This window comes from Eschrichtius robustus, chromosome 14 (genome assembly GCF_028021215.1).
Source record: "Eschrichtius robustus isolate mEscRob2 chromosome 14, mEscRob2.pri, whole genome shotgun sequence".
In the NCBI taxonomy this organism is placed as follows: Eukaryota; Metazoa; Chordata; class Mammalia; order Artiodactyla; family Eschrichtiidae; genus Eschrichtius; species Eschrichtius robustus.
Genome location: NC_090837.1, coordinates 16,052,942 through 16,077,181, shown reverse-complemented (window position 1 = coordinate 16,077,181; position 24,240 = coordinate 16,052,942). Strand labels below are relative to the sequence as shown.

The window sequence follows — 24,240 nt, the reverse complement described above, 5'->3', positions numbered from 1 at the left end:
AGCTAACATTTATTTAGGTCTTACTGTATGCCAAACAAGTTTAATCCTTACTATAAGTCTATGAGGTAGGTATTGTTATCCCCCTTCTAAAGATGAGTAAAGTGAGTTTCAGAAGTTAGGCAACCTGGGCTTCCCTGGTGACACAGTGGTTAAGAATCCACCTGCCAATGCAGGGGAAACGGGTTCGGGGTTCGAGCTCTGGTTGGGGAAGATCCCACATGACCCGGAGCAACTAAGCCCTTGCACCACAATTACTGAGCTTGTGCTCTAGAGCCCGCGAGGCACAACTACTGAGCCCATGAGCCACAACTACTGAAGCCCGCACGCCTAGAGCCCGTGCTCTGCAACAAGAGAAGCCCACGCACCACAGCAAAGAGTAGTCCCAGGTCCCCGCAACTAGAGAAAGCTTGTGCGCAGCAACGAAGACCCAATGCAGCCAAAAATAAATAAATAAAATAAATAAATTAAAAAAAAATAAGGCAACTTGCCTAAGGTCACTCAATCAATAAATGATGGAGCCAGAACCCCTCTGTTAATTACCAGGTTACTATTATTTTATAAGTATTGCCAATAATTTGTAAGCCTTAATTTTGTTAAACAGTAGTGTGATCTACTGTTTTCAGATAATGATCCTGCTATTTTGTATTTCCACTCTTTATATACGATTCCTATATAAGACCCATTGTTTAGACTTCATTGTCCTGTTATGGTCACTGTCTTAGACATTTGAGAAACTGTTTCAAGCTGTTGGAGTTATTTGAATGAGAGACTTTTCAAAATATTAGGAATGTCTTCTCAGAAATACACCTGCACATTATTCATTCATGGAATGAAAAGAGAGAGAAAGAAGAAAACTGAAAACTTAGGAAATGAGTGATTTGGACAGGTCTGTTGGCAAGTGCTTACAGATCTGGGTAATATATAATTGCATTTCAGCAGAACAGTGTATAGCCTCAAATGTTCTAATTCCTTAGGGAGCTTTTAAATAAAACAGTTGTCTATTTAATCTGTCAAATAGTCATTGAGCCTTTTGTTCCTTGTGTCTGCTCTTCCAGACAAGTAAGGATCTGCTTCTTTTAGGAGACAAAGACTGGGGGCTGGGAGTGGGGTAGGGGCTGGGTAGTAATAGACCCTACATTGTCCAGCTTGTTAGTTTAGAAGCCAGGAAGTGTGGGTATAGCCAAAGCAGCAAGTGGTAAAGATGACAGTTTGAAATGGAGTAATTCCTCTTCTCCTCCAGCCCTCCCTTACCTATTATGGAAAAGAAATGTGTGCCACCTAAAAAGCAGATTATGAATGTAACACACATAATTGGGGATGATTTATTATTATTTTTCAGATCATAGGTCTATTTTATTATTTTAACCCAGCTTTATTGAGGTATAAATGGCATGCAACAAATTGCATATATTTAAGTGTACAATTTGATAAGTTTTGACACGTGTATACACTCGTGAAACCATCACCACAATCAAGATAATGAACATATCCATCACCCCTTTTGATGGCTCCTCGTGCCCTTTATAATCCCTTCCTTGTTGCCAGGCAAACACTCTTCTGCTTTCTGTTACTATACATTAGTTTGCATTTCCTAGAATTTTATGTAAATGGACTTTTATGTGTGGCTTCTTATGCTCAGCAAAATTATGTTGAAATTCATCCATGTTGTAGTGTGTGTCATATAGTTCCTTACTTTTTATTGATTAGTAATATTCCATTTTATGAATGTACCACCGTTTATTTATCCATCCACCTGTTGATGGATGTTTGGGTTGTTTCAGAGCTTGGCTTCACAAATAAAGCTGCTCTGAATGTTCGTGTACAAGTGTTTGTATGGATGTATACTTTCATTCCTCTTTGGTAAATACCTATCAGTGGTATGGTTGGATCACATAGCAGATGTATATTTAACTTTTTCAGCAATTGCCAAACTTTTTCAAAGTGGTTATACCATTTACATTCCCACTGGCAGCGTATTAGAGTTACGGTTCCTCCACATCCTGGCCAACACTTGGAATGGTCAGTTTTTAAATTTTAGCCATTTAAAGGGTGTGTCATTGTATCTCATTGTAGTTTTTTTCCCCATATCAGCACTTTTTAATTTTTTAATTTTAATTTTACTTACTTAATATTTTAATGGAGGTATAATTGACATAGAACATTATATTAGTTTCAGGTGTACAGCATAATGATTTGATATTTATTCATTGTAGTTTTAATTTGTGTCTTCCCTGGTGACTAATAATGTTGATCATCTTTTCATGTGCTTATTTGCCATCTGTATATCTTCTTTGGTGACACGTCTATTTGATTAAATATTTTCCCTTTTTAAAATTTACTTGTTAAAAAAAATAAAATTTACTTGTTTGTTTTCTTATTGAAATTTGAGAGTTTCTTATTCTGGATACAAGTCTTTGATCAGAATTGCAAATATTTTCTTTTAATCTGTGGCTTGTCTTTTCATTTTTAAAAGTGTCTTAAACAGAGGTTTTTAATTTTGCTGAAGTCCAGTTTATCAATTAAAAAACAAAAGGATCATGCTTGTGGTGTCATTCCTAAGAAATTTTTGCTTAACCCAAAATGTCTCAAATGTTTTCTCTTTGTTTTCTGTAAGTTTTATAGTTTTAGGTTTATGATCCACTTTGAGTTAACTTTTGTATGCGGTATGAGGTGTGGCTGTATCTTCTCTTTTTTGCATATGGGTGTACAGTTGTTCTAGCACCATTTGTTGAAAAGACTGTCCATCTTTATTGAACTTGTACCTTTGTTGAAAATCAGCTGTCCATTTATATGTGGGCCTATTTCTAGACTCTCTTCTGTTCCATTGATCTATTTGTCTTTCCTTATGCCAATACCACATGATCTTGATCATTGTAGCTTTATAACAAGTCTTGAAATCAGAAAGTGTTAGTCTTCGAACTGTGTTCTTTTTCAAATGATTTTTAACCTCAGAATTAATTCATTCAACAAGTAGTTATTGAACCAGGCAGGATGAAGCAATAGAATAGGCAAAGATCGTTGTTCTTATGGCTGAGAGAGAAAGTGGACAAACACATGAATAAATGAGACTATTTCAGGTAGTAATAACTGCTGGGAGGGAAAAAAATAAACCGAATGTGGAGAACGTGGTTAGTTTTGATAATGGGTTTAGGAAAAGTCTCTGAGGAGGTGATCATATGAGCTGACTCCTGAATGACTAATATTCTGAATTTTGTGTTGTTTAATTATCAAAGTAATTCTTTTTGGTTCATGGGTTTAGGGTTTAGAGTTTGTATGCATTTAATAATTACAGTGTCATATATTCAGTATGCTGATACATCTCAACATCACAGGTAAGGAAAGGAAGGTATGAGCAATTATATGATTCTCCCTCCCACCCAGGTAATATAGCAATGCTAGTGCTGAGTTTAGATTTTGAGATTGCTTGGCTGCCCTACTCTGCCTTGTTTAGCTGACAAAACTGGCTGTATTCTTCAGCATCTGGTACATCTTTTGCATTTGCTTTTGTTCCTCTGGAAGGTAGTGTCTGAGGGCTTGAACTGAGAGGGCAGAAAATTTAGCTTGTTCTCAGACTCTAGGCTTTTGATTTATCTGATGCAGGTCAGGTACATTTGTCCCAGGCTCTCCTTAGTGGCCCTGTTTGTTTCTATCCTGTGGGAGTAAATAAACTTGCCTTACTGAAAAATAATAGTTCTACGTCTTTCCAGTTGAAACTGGGTTGTCTTTATTAATGTCCTGCCCCGATGTAAGCTTGGGTTTTTGTCCAGAGCTGCTCAAATGCAGGGGCCACTGCTAAGATCACTTACCCTTCTTGCATGTGGTCAGTATGGCGAATGTTAGAGAGTCGCACAAGAGCTGGAAAAGCAGAGCCAACCCTTGTTTGTAATTGTTACTAGCGGGCCTTGGTGTACTTTGTTAGGCAGCTATGGAACAATAGAAGATACTGTGCTTATTCCTCTTTCCCTTTGGGAAACACAGACAGCACTTGCCCTCCAATGCTGACCTTTTGAAGGAAGGGGAAAGCAAATACTGATGTTTGGCAGGTTCTGTGGCAGTTGTGGCCTGCAACCAACAGTTTGAGACCCTCCCCGAAATGGATTCAAACACCCTAAAATGCAGCCGAGTTCATTACTGAGTTTTGGAGGGTTGTGTGCATTTAGCAAGCTTGTATATGCTGTGGTCCTTGGCAGCACTGAAATATGAAAGATACGATTCATGTTCACAAGGAGCATTGAATTTAGAGAGGGAGACAGACTTGTAGGCCAGCATCAAATGAGTTTGATGAATGTAGTACCAAACTGAAACTGAAATTTGCCATTATAGAGCATACTGTTTAGAATACATACATACTTGTATACTGATATACACATTCATGCACACTGTATATATGTCTGTCTATACGCACATACATATACACACACGCAATACGTTTATTTTAAAAATAGTAGACTGTAGATCCAAGTCTGTGTCATTCCATTGACCCACTCTAATGAAACACTGACCCATTCATTCAAGAACTTGTGATTTAACTTATTTATCGTGGGATTACTAAGTGCGGGGGGCACTGTGCTAGGCATTGGGTGTTCCAGGTTTTAAGGAAACAGCAAGTGCGAGAGTGCTGAGGTAGGGAGTTCTTGGAGTGCTTGAAGGACAGAAGGGAGCACGTGGCGGAGCTGAGACTGGGGCTGTAGGTGGGGACTAGACCACACAGGGATTTTTAAGGTCCTCACTGTCACGTGGACCATGGAGAGGAGTTTGGGTTGTATTTTAAGAGCAATGCAAAACTATAGAAGGATGTGATCAGGGGAGTGGCATGAGCTGATCTATTTAAAAATATCCCTCTAGCTGCTGTGAAGGGAGAATTGTAGGAGGCTGGAGTGGACCCAGGGAGAGCAGACAAGAGAGAGAGAGGCTTTGAACAGGGTAGAAGCCATTTGTGGAAAGACTTTTGGAGGCAGTTTCCATTTATTGTCTTGTCATCAGAGCAGAGATGCTGACCAGTGAAACCCTATGAAAAGATAATGATTTATAAAGACATAGCTATCCACTACCATTAGAAAGCTAGCTGCTTTAACTTTTTTTCTAGCCTCTGTTACCTAGAATGCTTGTCCCTATCGACTGCCCCTCCCTTGTGACTCATCCTTTTCCCATAGAAAATTAAAATTTAATTGGAAAAGAGGAATATTCTTGTAATCTGCAGAAAGTACCAAACTCTAAACTTTCTCCCCAAGGACAGAGAGAATGATTTTTCTGGAGCAGCGGGTAAGAAAGCTATACCCAGTATCACTTTATATTTAGGCAAGAAACTGAAATAAGACTTTGGATCCCTAGTTTAAATTCCCTTCTTAGCATAGCAGCCTTGAGAATAAGTTCCTGAAATTATTGGCCTGCTTGACTGTTTCCCCACATCACTGGGGGAAGGGGACATAGATAAAATATTCAGCATCATTGTATTTTCTTTTTGGTTCATCAGCATTTTTTTTTTTTTTTTAAACTCACTTGACATAAATAAGGTCCTGGTCTCAGTGAGCTAAGCCTTTGCAGAATCTGTATTCACTAATGAGGGATTTAGATTTCTGGTAGGATTTCTGGGCAGATAGTTCGGGTTTGTAAACTCTCTTGGAGGCAGGGATTCTGTTTTTCCTTTCTTCAGGCCCACTCAGCACAGAACTGATTTGTTTTAGACATTGATTTGAGGCTCTTTTTCACAAGTGTTGGTGTTGTGTGTGTGTGTGTATGTGTTTTCAAGCTCGTTCTGTGAGATGGGTGGTACCGACCTGGACCATGTTATGACCTGAGAGTCTTAATAAATAATAGACAGTGCCAGAGGATGACCGATTAGAAGGGATTGTCAAGCTCTGGCAGGTTTGCAGGAGTTAGAATGTGCAAGAGGAGAATGCTCTTCCCCCCCTTCCCTGTGTGACTTTTTCGCTATGCCCTTCCTCTCTCTTTTCTCCTCCCTGGTTTTTCGTCATTCCCCGAAGTTAATTCAGGCAGCAGTCGTTCACCAAGTGCCCACTGTATACATGAGGAAGACTAGAAATTTATCTGTTTTTTCTCATCCTGTATGGACCCACCTTGTTGACAGACCCAAATGTAGATATACTAATTTGCCCTTTTCCGCTCCTTTTAGGTAATACAGATATATTTACATTACTTTTTGGGGAGACTAACCTCTGCTATTTGAATTCACACTAGGTGGGAGATGGGGGCAGGGTTTAGAGATGTACAGCCTCAGTACCTAATATCACCAGTGTAATATTCCTTGAGGCCAGCTCTATAATATCATATTAGTTCTATTAACTCCACTGTTCTTCCTTACCGTCTCTCACTAAGATCTCAGGGGCTGAATGAACTCTAACTGCTCTTGTGTTAGCGATAAGCATGTTGCAAATCACAAAACTGCCAGTAATTGCACTACAAATATTAAACATGTAATTGGGAAAGACTTTTTTGGTAAATACAAAGGCTTTTTGAAAAAAATAGCCAAGAAAGGAGAGTTTACAGTATATCAAAACTCAAGTGGGTGGGTTATGGAATAGAACTTTCAACTTCTAATTATATACTGTTTGAGATAATGTAGGGACAGCCCCTGAGCTGTGAAGTTCAGTTTTTGAAAAGGCAGTGTAACATAAATGATTCATATCTCAAAATGGTCTGTGCGAAACTAACATAATTATGCAGGAGAAGAATCTATCCGCATATCTTCCACCAATAATAATAATGACAACAACAGCGATAACAAATGTTTATTAAGCCCTTACTCTGTCTAGCCTTTGTGCTAAATGCTGGTTACTAAGTTTCCCCTGTAAACATCACTCTCCTGTGTTCACTCTTCTGTGTGTGTGTGTGTGTGTGTCTGTATGTTCACTCTTTTTTTTTTTTTTTTTTTTTTATTTATTTATTTATTTATTTATTTATTTATTTTTGCTGTGTTGGGTCTTCGTTTCTGTGCGAGGGCTTTCTCTAGTTGCGGCAAGTGGGGGCCACTCTTCATCGCGGTGCGCGGGCCTCTCACTATCGCGGCCTCTCTGGCTGCGGAGCACAGGCTCCAGATGCGCAGGCTCAGTAGTTGTGGCTCACGGGCCTAGCCGCTCCGCGGCATGTGGGATCCTCCCAGACCAGGGCTCGAACCCATGTCCTCTGCATTGGCAGGCAGATTCTCAACCACTGCGCCACCTGGGAAGCCCTGTATGTTCACTCTTAATAACATGATAGGTATAATTAGAAGTTGGAAATGAAATAATAATGGTTTATTTAATAAAGGGCTAAAGAGACCACCTGCCTTATCTCCTCTGCCAATCTACCTGATGGGTGCTGGTTGTAGTTACCTAGCGTCACCTTCAGCAGTGGAAGTCACTTTTATAATGTCCCTCAGCATCAGCAGGATACTCTACATAAGTGTTATTTTTGTAAAATATACAAAGGTGAGAACACATGGTTGTGAATGAAGACCATCTACAGTCAGAATTCTGCTTTAGAAATTTTTAGAAATAAATAGCAGAGTGTAATGGTTAAAAGTTTGACTTCTGGAGTCTACTTTGCACACTGGCACATGGCAAACAGTAAATGTAGCTACAATTTTAACCAGCCATAATATATAATGGCCAGTAAATTATTTTTTTCCTTGCTATCAGAGCTAGTTGATAATTGAGGGGAAAAAAAGTATATGTAATAATACAAGCATGGAGAAGTCTTTTCTATTTTATAATTCATAAATTTTTATTAAATATAAAATATTATTAGTAGTAAATAATAATTCTGTCTTCTCTTTGTCTCCATACTCTTTCTTGATGTAAATTCTCATCTCTGTCTTATTTACTTTCTTCTCCCAGTCATCCCTGCTTTTTAGTACCTATTGCAGGGTCCTGTTAAAATCTGTGCCTTTATTGTGTTTTATTCTGACCTAAAACTAAATTCCTAGTTCCAAAGGTGAAACTCCTTGGAGTTTTTTTCTGTGCTAAGCATTTTATGTGTATTAATTTATTTCCATTTCACAACAGTGCTGTGGGTTAAGTTTTTCTAAACATAGCAAGAAACCCAGAAGCCATAAAGGAAAAAGCTGATAAATTTAACCATGCCAAGATGAATTTCTTTGGGGAAAAAAAATAACCACAAGCAAGTAAAAAGGGAAAAAAGCTAAGACAAATATTGTCACATGTATAATAAAGGATCATTTTCTGGTTCTATCAAGAAGAGCCCCTTTAAATCAGTAAGAAAAAAAAAATCCAATAGAAAACAAACAATGACAAGCTGACAACTCACAGAAAAGGAAAAAAAAAAGTGGTCTGAAAGCATGAAAAAGTGCTAGTCTCACATAGAAATGCAAACTAGAATGGTACCATTTTCCATGACTCAGATGAAAAAGTTTGGTAATATACGTAGTATTGGCAAAACTGGGAGAAAACGGGCTTTCACGCTTAATTTGTGGGAGTCAAAACTGGTACCTTCTTTTGAGTGTGGTTTGGCAAATTTGTCAGAGTGAAAAAAAAAACTCTTGTCAAAGCAGTTTTATTTCTAAACTTTTAATTTACAGATATACTTGTAAAAGTGTATAAAGATGATTATAAAGGGTGTGATATGCTGCATTATTTGTAATAACAAAAATCTATGAATAATATAAATGTCCTCTAATAGGAATTAAATTATGGACAGTACATTCTTATAATGGAATAGTGTATAGCCATTAAAAAGAATGCTCGCATGGAAAGATCTTTGCGTTGTAGTAAGTGAAAAAATTGGGGTGTAGATCAGGATTGCATTTGTGTATGTGTGTGTTCCACACAGGCTGGCATAGAGAGAGTAGTGTGTTTGCACACATACACATGTAGGTAAGTAAGTATATGTATGTATATGCACGGGACATTTCTCAAAGATTAGGAAACTGCTAACTGTAGTGACTTCTGACGACGCAAGGGAAGCTTGGGCTTTTTCTCTGAATTTCATACCTATCTGTGCTGTTTTAGTAAATGAATTTTAAAAGGTTTTAGAAAGTTTATCTTTGTGTTCTCAACAAGATTCTAAAGGACAATGAGTCTATAAAAAATTAGAGCTGCCTGAAGTAGTTGGCTGAGATAAGGAAAGATGAAACGGGAATGAAAAACAGGAAGATAAATAAAAAGATCTTGCTAGAAGCAGTAAAGAATGCCCTTGAGGCAGCCCTCCCAGTGGTGAGGTTGTGGACAAACCTGAGAAATTCTTCTAGAATCAATTTTAAAAAAGAAAGAGGAGATAACAGTGGTGACAGTAAGGGAACAGATCCCCCATAGGTGGTGGCGGCCCAGGCTGGATGACCGGTATTTAAAAATGAAGCAACCTCTGAGCCTGCGGTATTTCATTTAATGAAGACCAGTAATGGAGGAAGATGCTGGGAGAGAGCTGTAGAGGGGAGACAGAATGGTTTTTCCCTTTGTTAACTTCATTAACCTGATAATTGTAGGTTTAAGAACTTTTTTTTGAAATACTGCAGTATAACCATTACTATAATTTTAAAATAATTAGAATCTTATTAGAATTAGGAGCAAGGTGTCTGCCTTCCGTATCACTGAAGTAGCTGTCTTTATCTGGTATAGGTATCGGTGTTATATTTGCTTCATGAAAGGAAGTGGTACGTTTTCCTTTCCTTTTGACTGTCTGGAATAATTTATAGAGCAGTGGGATGGTCTGGTCTTTGAAAGTTTGATAGAATTCCATTTTGAAACCATCTGGGCCTGGTGCTTTTCTGTGGGGTAGTTTTAAAATTGCTTTCTCTATTTTTATATAGAAATTGGTTTGCCTAAGTTTTCTCTCTAATGGACTCAGTTTTGGCAGTCTGTATTTCCCTAGATAATTATTCACTTCATCTAGATTTTATAATTTATTTGCACAGCAGTCTGCAAAGTAGTTTCTTTAAAAAATTTTTTTTCTTCTGTTTCATGCTTATTTCCCCCTTGTCATTTCTTGTTTTGTGTATTTGTGATTTTTTTCTTGTTTTTATACTCCTGAATAAGTTAACTAGTGGTTTGTCTATTTTGTTAATTTTAAAAAGCAGGATTTTTATAATTAGATCTACTACTTTTTTGTTTTCTTTTTCTTTGATTTTTGCTTATTTATTTATTTATTTATTTATTAGCTGCGTTGGGTCTTCATTGCTATGCGCGGGCTTTCTCTAGTTCTGGCGAGCGGGGACTGCTCTTCGTTGCAGTGCGCGGGCTTCTCATTGCAGTGGCTTCTCTTGTTGCGGAGCACGGGCCCTAGGCGTGCGGGCTTCAGTAGTTGTGGCTCATTGGGCTCTGGAGTGCAGGCTCAATAGTTGTGGCGCATGGGCTTAGTTGCTCCACAGCATGTGGGATCTTCCCGGACCAGGGCTTGAACCCATGTTCCCTGCATTGGCAGGCGGATTCTTAACCACTGCACCACCAGGGAAGTCCTCTATCTTAATGTTTTATACTTACAGTTGACCCTTGAACAATGCAAGTTTGAACTGCACAGGTCCACTTATGCACGGAGTTTTTTCAATAAATATGTAGTACAGTATGACACAATCTGCCATTGGTTGAAACCATGCAGTTGGAAGCAGAACTGTGGATATAGAGGGCTGACTATAAAGTTATATATGAATTTTCAATTGCGCAAGGATCGGTGCCTCTAAAGCCCATGTTTTTCGTGGGTCAACTGTAGTGTTTCCTTGCATTGTTTCTCACGAGATGTGTGTGTGTAAGTACGTGTGTGTGTGTATGTACATATATAATTTTTTTCTAAGATGTATATTTAAAAATTTTTTGTTGAAAACAGTTTTTTGAGGGGGTATTTAGGAAGGTTTGTATTTTTTTTAATCTAGTACTTACACCTTTTTGAATGTCCTTAGTCCTCTGTTTTGTTATTTAACTTTTATTATCAGGCTTATCAGATTTTTTTCATTATCCTTAAACACCCATCTATTGCCTATTGCCTATACAACAATGAGGTTTTTTCTGTTTTCCTTTTCCCATTTTCTAGTTGTAGTAGTTCTACTGTGTCACAGTATATAACTGTTGTACATTAGTTTTCTACTCTCATTCCCATCTTTGTTTTAGTCTTACATGACATTTATAGATTATTAAATGCTCACCATCGGTTATTTTGTCAATGTTGCTTGTTACCATTTGGTTAGATAAAGTTTATCCTCTAGTAGATTCATCAGGAAAGACTGATAAGTACAGCATTCCCTTAGTTGTTGTATGTTGAAACTTGTTTTTTCTGTAGCTCTGATAGTTGAAGGATAACTTAGCTAGATATAAAATTCTTGGTTTACCCTTTTCTTTCATTGAGTTTTTAAAAAATGCTTGTTCATGTATCAACTTGCTTTATATGTTGGCTTTGAAAAGTCAGATGCTAATCTAATTTGTTATAGTAAGTTATTTGTTTTTCGTGGAGGCCTTGATTTTTTTCCATTTGTCTTTAAAGCGTAATAGTTTCATTAGAATAAGTGTCAGCGATTATTCTGGGCTAATTTTCCCAAGTACCTGGTGGACCCTTCCAATGTATAGATTCACATCTTATTTTATTTGTTTTCTCAGTTTAGGTTTAAATATTAGTTCTGTTCCATTGCATTTCCCCCCTCCCCTTCCCCCAATTATATGTATGTTGTTTCTTCTTCGCTTGTCTTTCATATTAACCATTTTCTTTGTGATCTCTTTTACTTCTTTCTTCATCATATTTTATTCTCTTCATTGTTTTCCTACCTTTCTTTAATGCCACTTATTAGATTTTCATTTGAACTTATTCTCCTTTGGGCGCCTAGTAATTTAGTTTTCATTTCTGAGATGATTTTCTTTTCCTATTTCTTTCTGAGTTTGATCAACTCCCTCTTCATTTTTTCCTACTTTTTGTCCATTTCTGTTTTTAACTTTTAAATTTCTTATTCAGAGTGTTTTTTCATATCCCCGAATCTTGTTTGAGTATACTTAATTCAGATTGGAGTGTTGTCTTATAGTTTTCTTCTGCATCATGGGTGTTTGTCTGGGGTAATTTTCAAAAGCTGACTGATGTGTGACTCTTCTTTTTTGTAGTAACTTTGTATAGACTTATTCACTTTTTTCCTATTTATTTTGTGGCTTTTAAATATTTTAAAGGTTCCTAATTCAATGGCATCTTCTTCTGTCAGTATAGAAAAATCCAGGGTTTTTTTTTTTCGTGGATTTGTGTATGTATTTGTGTTTGTGGTAGGGGAGAGGTTATTTGTCCTCTGGGTTTTTTGCTTGTTTGTTTGCAGGTAAATAAATTTCCCCCTTCTACTTCCTTTCCTTTTTGTCACCTAATTGCCAAATGGATCCTGTCTCTTTTTTGCCTTTTTCTTCCCCAGAGACCATGCGTTTCTAACACTACACCTTAAATCACTCCCCTTTCCTATAAATAGGGCTCTGATTTACAAGAAAACTTTTTCAGTATTTTCACACTCAAGGTGGACTTTCTCTTTCTGGAGGTGGTTTTACAGCAATTTTAGGCCTGCCACTAGCTCCCCTGTTCTCTCTGACATGCAGTTTTTCTCAGAATGCCCTTGGCTTGGCACAGAGGGTTGCAGTAAGAAGATGAGAGATCACTACTGAGATCTGGTATGTCTTCTTTTTTTACTTACAGGTAATTTGGAAGTTTGGGCATTCTCTGTCTTCTACTTATGTTGAGGGCATGGTTAGGTTATTGTGTGGTTTTACTTGTTCTTTTTTAAAAATTCCATATTTTTAAAAAATTTCCCCTTAGTTTTTAATTTTTTAAAATTATTTATTTATTTATTTATTCTGGCCACACTGTGTGGCATGGGGATTGAACCCGCACCCCCTGCATTGGAAGCGTAGAGTCTTAACCACTGGACTGCCAGGGAAGTCCCCCGTATTGTTTTTGAAGGATATGTGGGAAGGTGTGAATTTAGGCAGTCATCATTGTCCTTGGCTACCCTGAAATCCAGGCACTGTTATAGACACTTTATAAATATTAACTCATTTTATCCTCTCAACACCCTATGACACAGTGCTGTTGCTATTCCCATTTTATAGATGAGTTAACAGTTTAAATAACTAGCCTGGGGTCACACAGAGCTGGGATCTGAACCAAAGTAGTCTGGTTCCAGAGTCCGTGCTCCTACCCATAAAGCTTTGCCACCACATGCCAGCGATTCTCAGCTTTTTCACTTCTGGGGTCTCCTCTTTTTTTTTTTTAAACCATAAACCCAGTATTCTAAAGAGAATTGTTTCCTAACCTCTATTCATCATATAATAATTAGTTTTCCCTTTTTGTTGTAGAAGAAAACATATATGCCACTCAGCTTCAGACTATCACACCAAGTAACATAATTGTTTTGTAGCCAAAAGCAAAAGAGATTTGACATTTTAACTAGCTTATACAGATAGACAAATTGAAGATTAATGTAAGATTTTCACTATACTTTTTGAAAAGTTAAAAGTAACTGGAAGTCTTCCGTTATTGCTTTTTGATTCCTTAGGGCTATGGGGACTCAGGTGGGAACCATAGATTAAAGAAGGTGTGGACAAGATTTAAAAAAAAAAAAAAAGGGTAGTTTAGTAATCATACTGTATGCAAAAGTATTGGATGCTGGAATGATAGGTATCTTATAAATTCAGGTTGAGTTTTCCCTGGGCAAAATTCTGCCTCGATCTTCTGACAGGCTCTCAGGGGGAGTAAAAAGCAAACTAATATGTTTTGATCTGAACCCTGTGATTTTTCTCTAGGATAATCAGAATGATGTTTAGATTTTCCCCAAAATGCTAGTAAGATGCTATAGGAAAAATTAAAAAGAAAATAAATTTCAGTTAATGTAAACAACAGGAATGTTGATAGACTATGTCTAGATTCTTGCCTTTTCTGATTATTTCTTGTCAGAACAATCTTATAGTTATTGTTATGATTGTCAGTAATATCTAACCATTAGTGCTTAATATGTACCAGACACTCAGATGATTAAGCATCTCATATTTAACATGTACCAGGGCTTCCTTCCCTGGTGGCGCAGTAGTTAAGAATCCACCTGCCAATGCAGGAGACATGGGTTTGAGCCCTGGTCCAGGAAGATCCCACATGCTGCGGAGCAACTAACCCCGTGCGCCACAACTACTGAGCCTGCACACCTAGAGCCCGTGCTCCACAACAAGAGAAGCCACTGTAATGAGAAGCCCGCGCACCACAACGAAGAGTAGCCCCCACTCGCCGCAGCTAGAGAAAGCCCACGCGTAGCAACAAGACCCAACGCAGCCAAAAATAAAAATTAAAAAATAAATAAATTTTAAAAAAAAAGATTTAACACGTACCAAATCTAACACTTGATTTTTCCTCTCCCCACCCTTTTTCCACATCTCGTACACGGTACCGCGCCAACCTTCCATTTGCCCAGACGTGATACCTAGGAGTTGTTCTTACTCCTTTCTTTCTTTCCCATCTCATATGTAATAAATTAGGAAATCCTGTTGGCTACCCTTAAAATATTCCCAGTTGGACCGTTTATCACTACTCCTTCCACCACCTTGGTCCTTGGTACCATCATCTCTTGCCTGGATTATCACAATAGCTTATTTAACTGATCTGTGTGCTTCTACCCTTGCACGATAGCTTGAAGATGATTTAAAAATATAAGTCAGATCACGCTGCTCCTCTGCCTAAAACCCTCTAGTCCTTTCTCATTTCACAAAAAATAAAAGCTGAAGTTTTTACAGTGTCCTCCGAGGCCCTGCATCATCCGGCTTTTCATTACCTCTCTGGCCTCATCTGCTGCTCTGTCCCTTGCCTGTTCTGCTCCAAGCATACTGGCCTCTTGAGTGCTTGAGCATGTCAAATACGGTCTGCCCCCATGCCCTTGATCTTGTTCCTCCCTCTGCCTGATATGTTCCTTTCCTATATGGCTGCGTATTGCTGCCTCATTTCTTCCAGGTCTGATCAAATGTTACCTTATTGCTAAGGCCCTCCCCACCACCCTATATAAATAGCATCCACCTCAGCCCCAATCCCACTGACCATGCCCCCAGCCCCCTCTACTGTGTTAGCAGGATCTCAAGCCCCTACCATGGGGAAGACGAGGAGGCGGTGACCAAAGAGAGGAAGGGAGAGGGGTTGTGTTGGTGTTCTTATTTGCTACTCTACTAATAAGCATTTTAGCTGTGACGGTGTGGGAAGTAGTGCTGACAGAGTCCTTTATTTTTCATTGGTCTATTTCTCTCTCTCTCAAGATGGTTTCACCCAAATATCACTGGCGTGGAGGCAGAAAACCTACTGTTGACAAGAGGAGTTGATGGCAGTTTTTTGGCAAGGCCCAGTAAAAGTAACCCTGGAGACTTTACACTTTCTGTTAGGTAAGTTGGAAGAAAAAAAGAGAATCCTGAGAGTGTTTTCCAGGGGGGAAATGTTAAGACCACATGTGGACAACTTGCGACCCTCATTTAGAGTCTGAAGGTCTGCCTGCTGCCCTGTGGGTGAGGCCTTGCCAGTGCCCTGGCCCACAGATCAGGTGTGATTCAGGCCTGCTGTGGGGTTCAGGACGTGGCCTCCTGGGAGTGAGAGACTCGGGGAGTCAGCAGAAGGGGCTTGAAGGGGGGCTTTTCTCTCTTGAGAGACCACTGAGGATGAGCTGGAGCATAACATAAGTTCTTAAGGCCTGGGTCGATCCTGGTTCAATCCAAAGCAAGGCTCAATCCTTGTTCCCTGCACTTTTTCTTTCCCGTCTGTTGATTACTGAATGGGAAAAATACTTCCTAAGAGTTTCTTCAAACAGCCTCACAGATGTAGAAAACAAGCTTATGGTTACCAAAGGGGAAGGTGGGGCGGGGGATAAATTAGGAGCTTGGGATGAACAGATACACACTACTATATATAAAATAGATAAACAACAAAGGCCTACTGTATAGCTCAGGGAACTATACTCAATATCCTGTAATAGCCTATAAGGGAAAAGAATCTGAAAAAGTATATAACTGAATCACTTTGCTGTACACCTGAAACTAACACAACATTGTAAATCAATTATACTTTAATTTAAAAAAAAAAGAAAGAAAGAAAGAAAGAAGGAGAAGAGTTTCTTCAGATCACTTTTCTTTTTCAAGAAATAAAACATCACTGAGGAAGTTGTGGTCCCGTTTGTTCCCCTGCCCAGTCCCATTCCCCTCCCTCTTTCCTCAGAGGAAACCACCATCAAGAGGTTGGTATATCTCCTTCCTGAACATGTTTTTATACTTGTACTGCATTTGTACTATGTGTGAATGATATGAGGTTGGTTTGTGTGTTTTTAGAATTCATATCCATGGCTGAGACTACCTTTAAATTTTTTTTGAGTTCTGTGCTGATACATATAGATCTAATTATTAACTTTAATGGCTATATAATATTCGAAGGTGTGCATATACCACAGTTTATCCCATCCTCTATTGTTGGACACTGAGTTGTTTTTAGTTTGTTTAAAATTGTTTTGAACAGTATTGCCAACATCTGTTACATGTCTCTTTGGACACATGTGGGAGAGTTTTTCTAGAAATTGACTTTCTCTTATGTACTTATTCTCCGTTCTCTAGCTCATTCCAGGAGCCAGAACTGAACTGCTCTATGAATTTGCTTTTATTATTATTTTTTTTAAATAAAGAAGTAAGGAAAACATGTTCTGAGGATTTATTTAGGACCCCTTTGGGATTCGGGAAGTCCCTTTTTGGTATCGATTAGTTTCTCAAGGAGCTCACATTGTTGGCTTTTACTTCCGTTTTGCTACAAGGAGAGGGCAGAAGCCTTCATGAATTTTTCCAGGCTTATTCTAGCAGACTTCTAACCTACAGTTGAGTGACATTTGACCTGTAAGAGTTTGGATGGAGATGATATAATAATAACAACAATGATGTTGAGGAGGAGGATGATAACAAACGTTATTGAGGGCTTGACATATTCCAGGCCATCTTGCTAAGCACTCTCCACATATCATTTTATTTAATCTCTCCAACAACCTATGAATAAATACCACTGTTACCTTCATCTTAGGGGTGAGTAAGCTGAAGCACAGAGGTTAATTTACAAAGCTGGTTTCATAGCTAGTAAGTGGCAGAGCCGGGACTACAGAACTGGTGAGGTTTTGTTTTTTTTTTTTCCTCAACTTTTTATCTTGAGAAATTTCAGACCTATAGGAAAGTCAAAAGTTGAGTACAGTGAATACCCACATTCTCTTTACCTGTTAACATTTTGCCATGTTTGCTCTTTTTCTCTGAGTGTGTGTTTGTGTGTATGTATATACTCTCCCCTCCCCCAACCTTTTGAAAATAAGTTGCAGATGTCAGGATGCTTATTTTTACCTCTGCGCACTTCAGTGTGCATGTCCTATGAACAAGGACATCCTGTATAACTACAGTATCATTATTATATTTGAGAAATTTTAAGTGATTCCATAATGTTATCTAACACACAGTCCATATTCAAATTTCTCTCGTCATTTCAATAGTGGATTTTGAAGCCATCCCTTTATTTCACATCAGGAAGCACATAATATCTGTTTGCCCCGTCTTCTGGAGTATCATTGCTTCTAGGCCCTTATAGTAGACAGAGCTGGGAAATACTTATATATTTAAAACCAAATTTTAAATATATCAGTATCAATAAATATATAAATGTATATCAAACAAGTTTGATAGCTCCAGTTCAGCCCAGTTTCCTTACCTTTTCCCATTCCGTATTTGTGTTTCCCTTCTGTAGAGAGAACCGTGTTTCACAGCAGCATCAATGTATGACCTCATTTGCCCAATCTTATAATACAAAGATAGTTTCAGAATTACTATACCATTATCATTTCTAATTACAAACCCATTAAGTAAAGTTCATGATTTATCTGGAGTGTTTCTGTTCACAGCATATATCCCACTAAGGGTGTACGATCTGTACTGTGTTCAAAAGCTACAGGAATTAATTTTCTGTGTAGTTATGAACTTACTGCAAAGTTAAAGTCATTTCTTTCTTTCTGTATTCAGTTTTTTGGTTTTGTACTCATTTTTTTGATCCTTGTTGATTTTATTTTTTGAATATGTGAAACATTTACAAGATTTAAAAGTCAAACTGTATAAAAAGGTATATTCTGACAAATCTTATTCTTATCCCTACCCCGTGTACCTTATTTCCATCCCTGTAGGTAACCAGTTTTATTAATTTATGGTTTATCTTTCTGTGTTTCTTTTCACACGTGAAGTGGAATACTAAATCTATTTCTTTGTAGTTTACTTTTTTAACTTACAGAAATCTTTTAGTGATCTCTCTCATTTTTTAAATTAACTGCATAGCATGTAACTTTATACAATTTCCTAAAAATGGGAATTTAGTTATTTCCAATATTTTACAATGATAAATAATACTGCATTTAATATGATAACATTTTGCATATGTTTTGTGCTTTTGGAAATGTATCTTCAGAGGTGAATTCCCGGGAGTGAGATGACTGGGGCAGAGAGTCAATATATATTGGTATAGTTTTTCCAAATTCCCCTCCACAGTGATTGTACCATTTTGCATTCTCACCAGCAGTGTCTGAGGGTCCCTGTTTTTCCACAGCTTCCAGCTGAGTGTTGTCAAGCTTTTCACTTTCGTCAGCCTGATAGGTGAGAAATGGTATCTCAATGAATTTTAATTTCTCTTATGATTGAAGCTGAACATCTTTTAATAAGGTTAAAGGTCATTTGTATATCTTTTTGTTGAACTGTCTTAGAACCAGTGCTTTTAACAACTCTTAAACTGCCAAGTTTCACTTTATATATGTTTTCTTATGTATATGATGTATATTATAGACACTGAGATGCATGTGTGTGTGTGTGCATGCATAAATGACAAGTTTATTGTTCTAGTTTTCTACAGGTGATCTAATCTTTTTGTTATGTGCCCATGCTGAAAATTTGATGATTTAAGTTGCCTTAGTCAAGGAAGAGCCCCTTTTTTTAATTTTGAGGAAGAAAAATACAGAAAAATACAAAAAATTATGTCCAATTACTCATATTGTATTTATTGCCAGTCATTTTTTTCTTCAAAATAAAATGTAAAAAAAAGCAAAATTTCCATTTTTCACCACCCTTCCTGCTGTTCTTCTCTTTGCCACAGAGACAGCTACTTTCTGAGTTTGGTGTATTTCTTTCTAGTTCGTTAAAAAAAAAGTGCATATAATATAATAAGTAATATAACATAAAAGTAATATAATAATAAAATAGAATATATATGTATGTCTGTGTCATGAATAATGTATAATATTGCTTGTGTGCGTTCTGAAATTTTCATAAATGGTACATGCTGAGCATATCATTCTGCATTGTGCTTCTTTCATGCAATATCATGTTTTATTTTGGCTGCGCTGTATGGCTTGCGGGATCTTAGTTCCTCAACCAGGGATTGAACTTGGGCCCCTGCAGTGAAAGCGCCGAGTCCTAACCACTGGACTGCCAGGGAATTCCCAGTATCATGTTTTTGAGATCCATCTATGTTGCTTTATAGTCCATACCTGAAATATCTGTTTTTGTGATATGTTAAGTCAAGGTTAGAGATAGAAAGCTGAGGTGTTAAAATAGAATCAGGTGTAGCTGGAGGAGAGAGACCCGAAGTGCCTTTTTTACCCACTGGAAAAGACTGTAACCAAAAATTAGAAGTAGGTATTGTTATTAACATTGTAGGACAATTTTTCTTACTTTCCTTCGTTTCCATTTTCCTTTATCTTTAGTAGAAGTGTGTTTATATTTAACAGAGGCTTCATCAATAACACTATAGGGTCAGACTAAAAAATAAATATAGGTCAGTGATTACCATTTTGGGGTTGCCAGACCCCTTGGGTCCACAAAGATGATTATGGGTGTCCTTGAGATGTACTTAGTAGTACAGAAAACCAAATGGAAATCATCAAAGTGCCTAGGCTAACTAAAATACCAAGTTTTAGAAACTTTTGGCCAGTGTTGTCAATTCATTGGGTTGACATACTAGCTATCTCACTTTGGAAACTCCGTTAATTATATGTCTTTAAAATGATTTTTAAAGATACAATTATGTATAGTATCTTAAGTGTATAGTGAGATGAATTTTGACAAATGTGTTTATCAATGCAACCAAAACTCCAATCAAAATCTTGAGTATTTCTATCACCCTAGAAAGTTTCTTGGTGCCGGTTTCTATTCTCCGTCCCCCTAGGAGGCAACCAGTCTTCTCTTTTCTATCCCCATTGACTAGCTTATTCTACAATGTCATATAAATGAAGTCATACAGTATATATTCTTTTGTGTCTGGCTTCTTTCTCTTAACGTAATGTTTTTGAGATTCACCTAAGTTGATTGTATATATCAATGGTCCTCTCTCTCTTTTATTTAAATTCCTGTGTGATATTTCATTGTATGAGTATTTGTGTATCCATTTTGGCCATAAATATTTGACCTTTCAATTTTTTCTACTACAAAAAGGCTGCAATGAATATTCTTGTACAAGGCTTTTGGTAGCCATGCAGTTTCATTCCTTTGGGGCAAAATACTAGGAGTGGGTTTACTGGATTATAAGGTAAATGTACGTTTAATTTTAGTGATATTTGTCTTGATTAATTAATGATGAGAAAAATGATTGTCACTTAATATACGCAGAGCCCTTTGTGTTGAAGTGGTTGACTGTGTGGTTATTTCACTCACTGCATTTGTTTAGGAAAAGCGTAAACTTGTACATTCCTTGGGTTTGTTTCAACGTTTAGGTGAAATCTGATAATGAATATGAGATCCATTTTTACTAGTATAGCTCTTTATTTGTCTTTTCCCCCCACTTTTCTAATGGACTATTTTAGAAGAAATGGAGCTGTCACCCACATCAAGATTCAGAACACTGGTGATTACTATGACTTGTATGGAGGGGAGAAGTTTGCCACTTTGGCTGAATTGGTCCAGTATTACATGGAACATCATGGGCAATTAAAAGAGAAGAATGGAGATGTTATTGAGCTCAAATATCCTCTGAACTGTGCAGATCCTACCTCTGAAAGGTCAGTTACATTTTCGTAACTGCAGAGTCTGCATCTCTCCCGTGCCATAGGTGTGAGGTGAATGCATTATGGGGGTTTGACTTCTGTTTCTCAAACTGTAATCTTAAAAGTGTTACTAAAGTAAGAGTAATAGGATCAGATTATTCTGAGTGGCCTTTTCTTGCAAAAACTTCAGTCAGTGTTACTTACACTCGTTCTACAGAAGTCTCAGACTATTCCTGTATATACTTGATACATGCAGTAATTTTAAGATTATTGAACTTGAGCGTTATTGAACTTTGAGCGTTAGGAGAGGAAAACAAATGATAATGGGAACACCAAAATAGCAGTTCCCTGTAGTAGCTTCTGACCAGCTATTCAGCAGTGCCACCAACAGATGTCAGTTTAAGCTCAGAAGTGGGAAAGCAGAGAACTCGGTCAGATTTTTCATCAGTTCTTTTATGTTATATCCACAAATGTGTGAGAATGACCCTAATTAGAGGGAATTGTATTATTTCAGAGATCTTTCCCCAGTGTTGGAACTAAGCTGATAAAAGCTGGGGCTTGACTTAACTTGCATTGATTTTATTGGTTTTCTGCATTCCCAGTCTCTTCTCTCTGACCCAGTACCAAATCAGGGTCTCTTAATTAGGTTTGAATATTTTCTGTCTTCAAGTAGGTTTCTTCTACTTATACCTTTGTGTCACTGGTATTTTATGCTGATAATAGTTTTCCAGCCAAATTATTAAGCAAAAGGCTGTCAGCCAACTCTGTGCAGTTTATTTAATTTTACTCTGTTCAGGTGAGGGTAGATGAAAAATACCTCGAAGTATATTCCTTTAGTGTTGAGCCATTAGCACTATGTGCTATGATCATGCTTGTTTCCTCACCAAGATCCTGAGGGAAAAAGCCACATTATTAATATGACTATGTTAAGATGTTTTCTATAGTAGCTTAGAGTAGCATTGTCTCAAAGTTTGACCTCAGACGGCCTACGTTAGGACTCTGCTGTGCTGGTTAAAAATGCAGATTGCTGGGCCCCATTCAGACTTAGTGTATTGGTATCTCTGATTGTGAGGCATGGGAATTCACATTTTTAGCAAAATCCCTTGCCTCTACTCCAAGTCTTATGTGCATTAAAATTTGAAATGATAACCCAGTAGATAGTCCAAAGATGTTGACAGCAAACTTGGAGGCTATTGAAGTATAGATTGGAAATCTGGAAAAGCTTGGAATGCTTGAACTAATTTATAATGAAGATCCTTTTTAATGTAGTGTTTGCATGCCAAAGCAAGGGCAAACATTCAAGTGATTCTCTGTCGCTACCATAACTCTCTATTATAACTTCTTTAAATGACTGTGATTAAATAGTTGGTTCTTTTAGGGTTTGGCAGTGGAGAAATGACAAACTGCCTTTTTAAAAGATGGGGGATTTAAAAGAAAATAGGAAAGATTGAGGATATTTGCCTCCAAATGACTGTGGGCTCATTTAAGGAGTTTAATGGTCATTTTTTTTTTTTTTTTGGCCACACCACGTGATTTGTGGGATTTTAGTTCCCTGACCAGGGACTGAACCTGGGCCATGCCAGTGAAAGCCCAGAATCCTAACCACTAGGCCACCAGGGAACTCCCCTAATGGTCACTCTTAATATCTTTGTCATTTTTTTCCTGCCTGCTTGGGATGCAATTCTGGCTTATGTGGAATGGATCAATCTCTTGGAGGAACGTGCCTGTTTTTAATTGTGTTGAGTAGAGGTGACTATGTATGGTAGTTTTGTGAAAGAATGTTGTGAGCCCATGGCAGAACTCAATTGATTTTTCATTTAAAAAAATTTAGGTGGTTTCATGGACATCTGTCTGGGAAAGAAGCAGAGAAATTATTAACCGAGAAAGGGAAACACGGTAGCTTTCTTGTGCGGGAGAGCCAGAGCCACCCTGGAGATTTTGTTCTCTCTGTCCGAACCGGAGATGACAAAGGGGAGAGCAATGACGGCAAGTCTAAAGTGACCCACGTTATGATCCGCTGTCAGGTAAAGCCCGGATTGAACTGTGGGTCTGGCGAAATGTCATCTTTGGGTGGTTTTTCTGCTGGGAGAAGACCGACACCATTACTTCCAAAGTCATTTAGTTAAGGGCTTCTACACTTTTAGTACCTTGTTAATTATAACTGTTTCATCATTTCAGAACTTTATTAAATTACTTATTTCCTCTCTATCTCTGGCAGATTAAGTCATGCCTCAGTACATCACCTTCTGCCCTGCAGTATTTTTTTTTTTCCTTTGGCTGCATCACGCAGCTTATAGGATCTTAGTTCCCTGACCAGGGATTGAACCCAAACCCTCGGCAGTGAAAGCACAGAGTCCTAACCACTGGACCGCCAGGGAATTCCCAGCCCTGTAGTATCTCAATCTGTGCTTGGTTATAGCTGGAGTCTGCCTCTGTCTCAATTTCGAAAGCGATGGCCTCAGCTTCTCCCTTGGGTCAGCACAGTCTAGCCTGTGACTACATGTACTTTCATATTATAGAATTCTGGTTAAGGCTGGGAGAACTGAACTCACCATTTCTTGTTTTTAATGTGATGGCTGGACCAAGGAGGTTGGTTCTTGGTCAACTACATCAAACTTTGTTTTGACATAGTTTCCTAAATAGCAACTGTCTATTCACTTATTGCTTCAGTTTTTCAATAAGATTAAAAAAAAAACCCAAAAAAACCCAGCTTTATTGAGATACAATTCACACACCATACAATTCACCCTTTTAAAGTGGACAATTTGGTGGTTTTTAGTATATTCACAAATTATGCAGCCAACAACATTAATTCCAGAACATTTTCATCACCCCAAAAAGAAACCCTGGGTTCATTACCAGTCCCTTCCCGTTTTTCCCCCTCCCCCCAGCTCTTGGCAACCACTAACCTCTTTGTTTCAATGGATTTGCCTATTTTGTATATTTTATATAGATGGAATCATGTAATATGTGGCCTTTTGTGACTGACTTCTTTTACTTAGCATGTTTTTCAGGGTTTATCCATGTTATAGCATGTGTCAGTAAACTATTGGCAAACATTTTGTTGTATGGATATATACCACATTTTGTTTATCCATTAAAAGATTAATGGGCGTTTTGGCCCATTAATTATTATGAATAATGCTGCTATGAACATTATGTACATTTATGTATTTATCATTTTGTGATATCCTCTATTTGATGAGATATCATGTTCATATTTTCTTTTAATTTATAGTTTCCTTTAGTTCTTTGAATATATTTATACTAGCTGGTTTAAAGTC

The 24,240-nt window shown here is 37.7% G+C and overlaps 1 protein-coding gene across 2 annotated transcripts in view; it reads left to right on the top strand.

Annotated features, from left to right (window-relative positions):
- Positions 1-24,240, top strand: part of PTPN11 (protein tyrosine phosphatase non-receptor type 11) — a 75,289-nt gene that overhangs the window by 1,059 nt on the left and 49,990 nt on the right. The window contains exons 2-4 of one of the 2 annotated variants that reach the window (XM_068562179.1): positions 15,192-15,314; positions 20,780-20,971; positions 22,788-22,980. In XM_068562179.1, the coding sequence (XP_068418280.1) occupies positions 15,192-15,314; positions 20,780-20,971; positions 22,788-22,980 (508 nt within the window). Of the gene's footprint in view, positions 1-15,191; positions 15,315-20,776; positions 20,972-22,787; positions 22,981-24,240 lie in introns of both variants that reach the window. The other variant, XM_068562178.1, reaches the window with a different exon arrangement.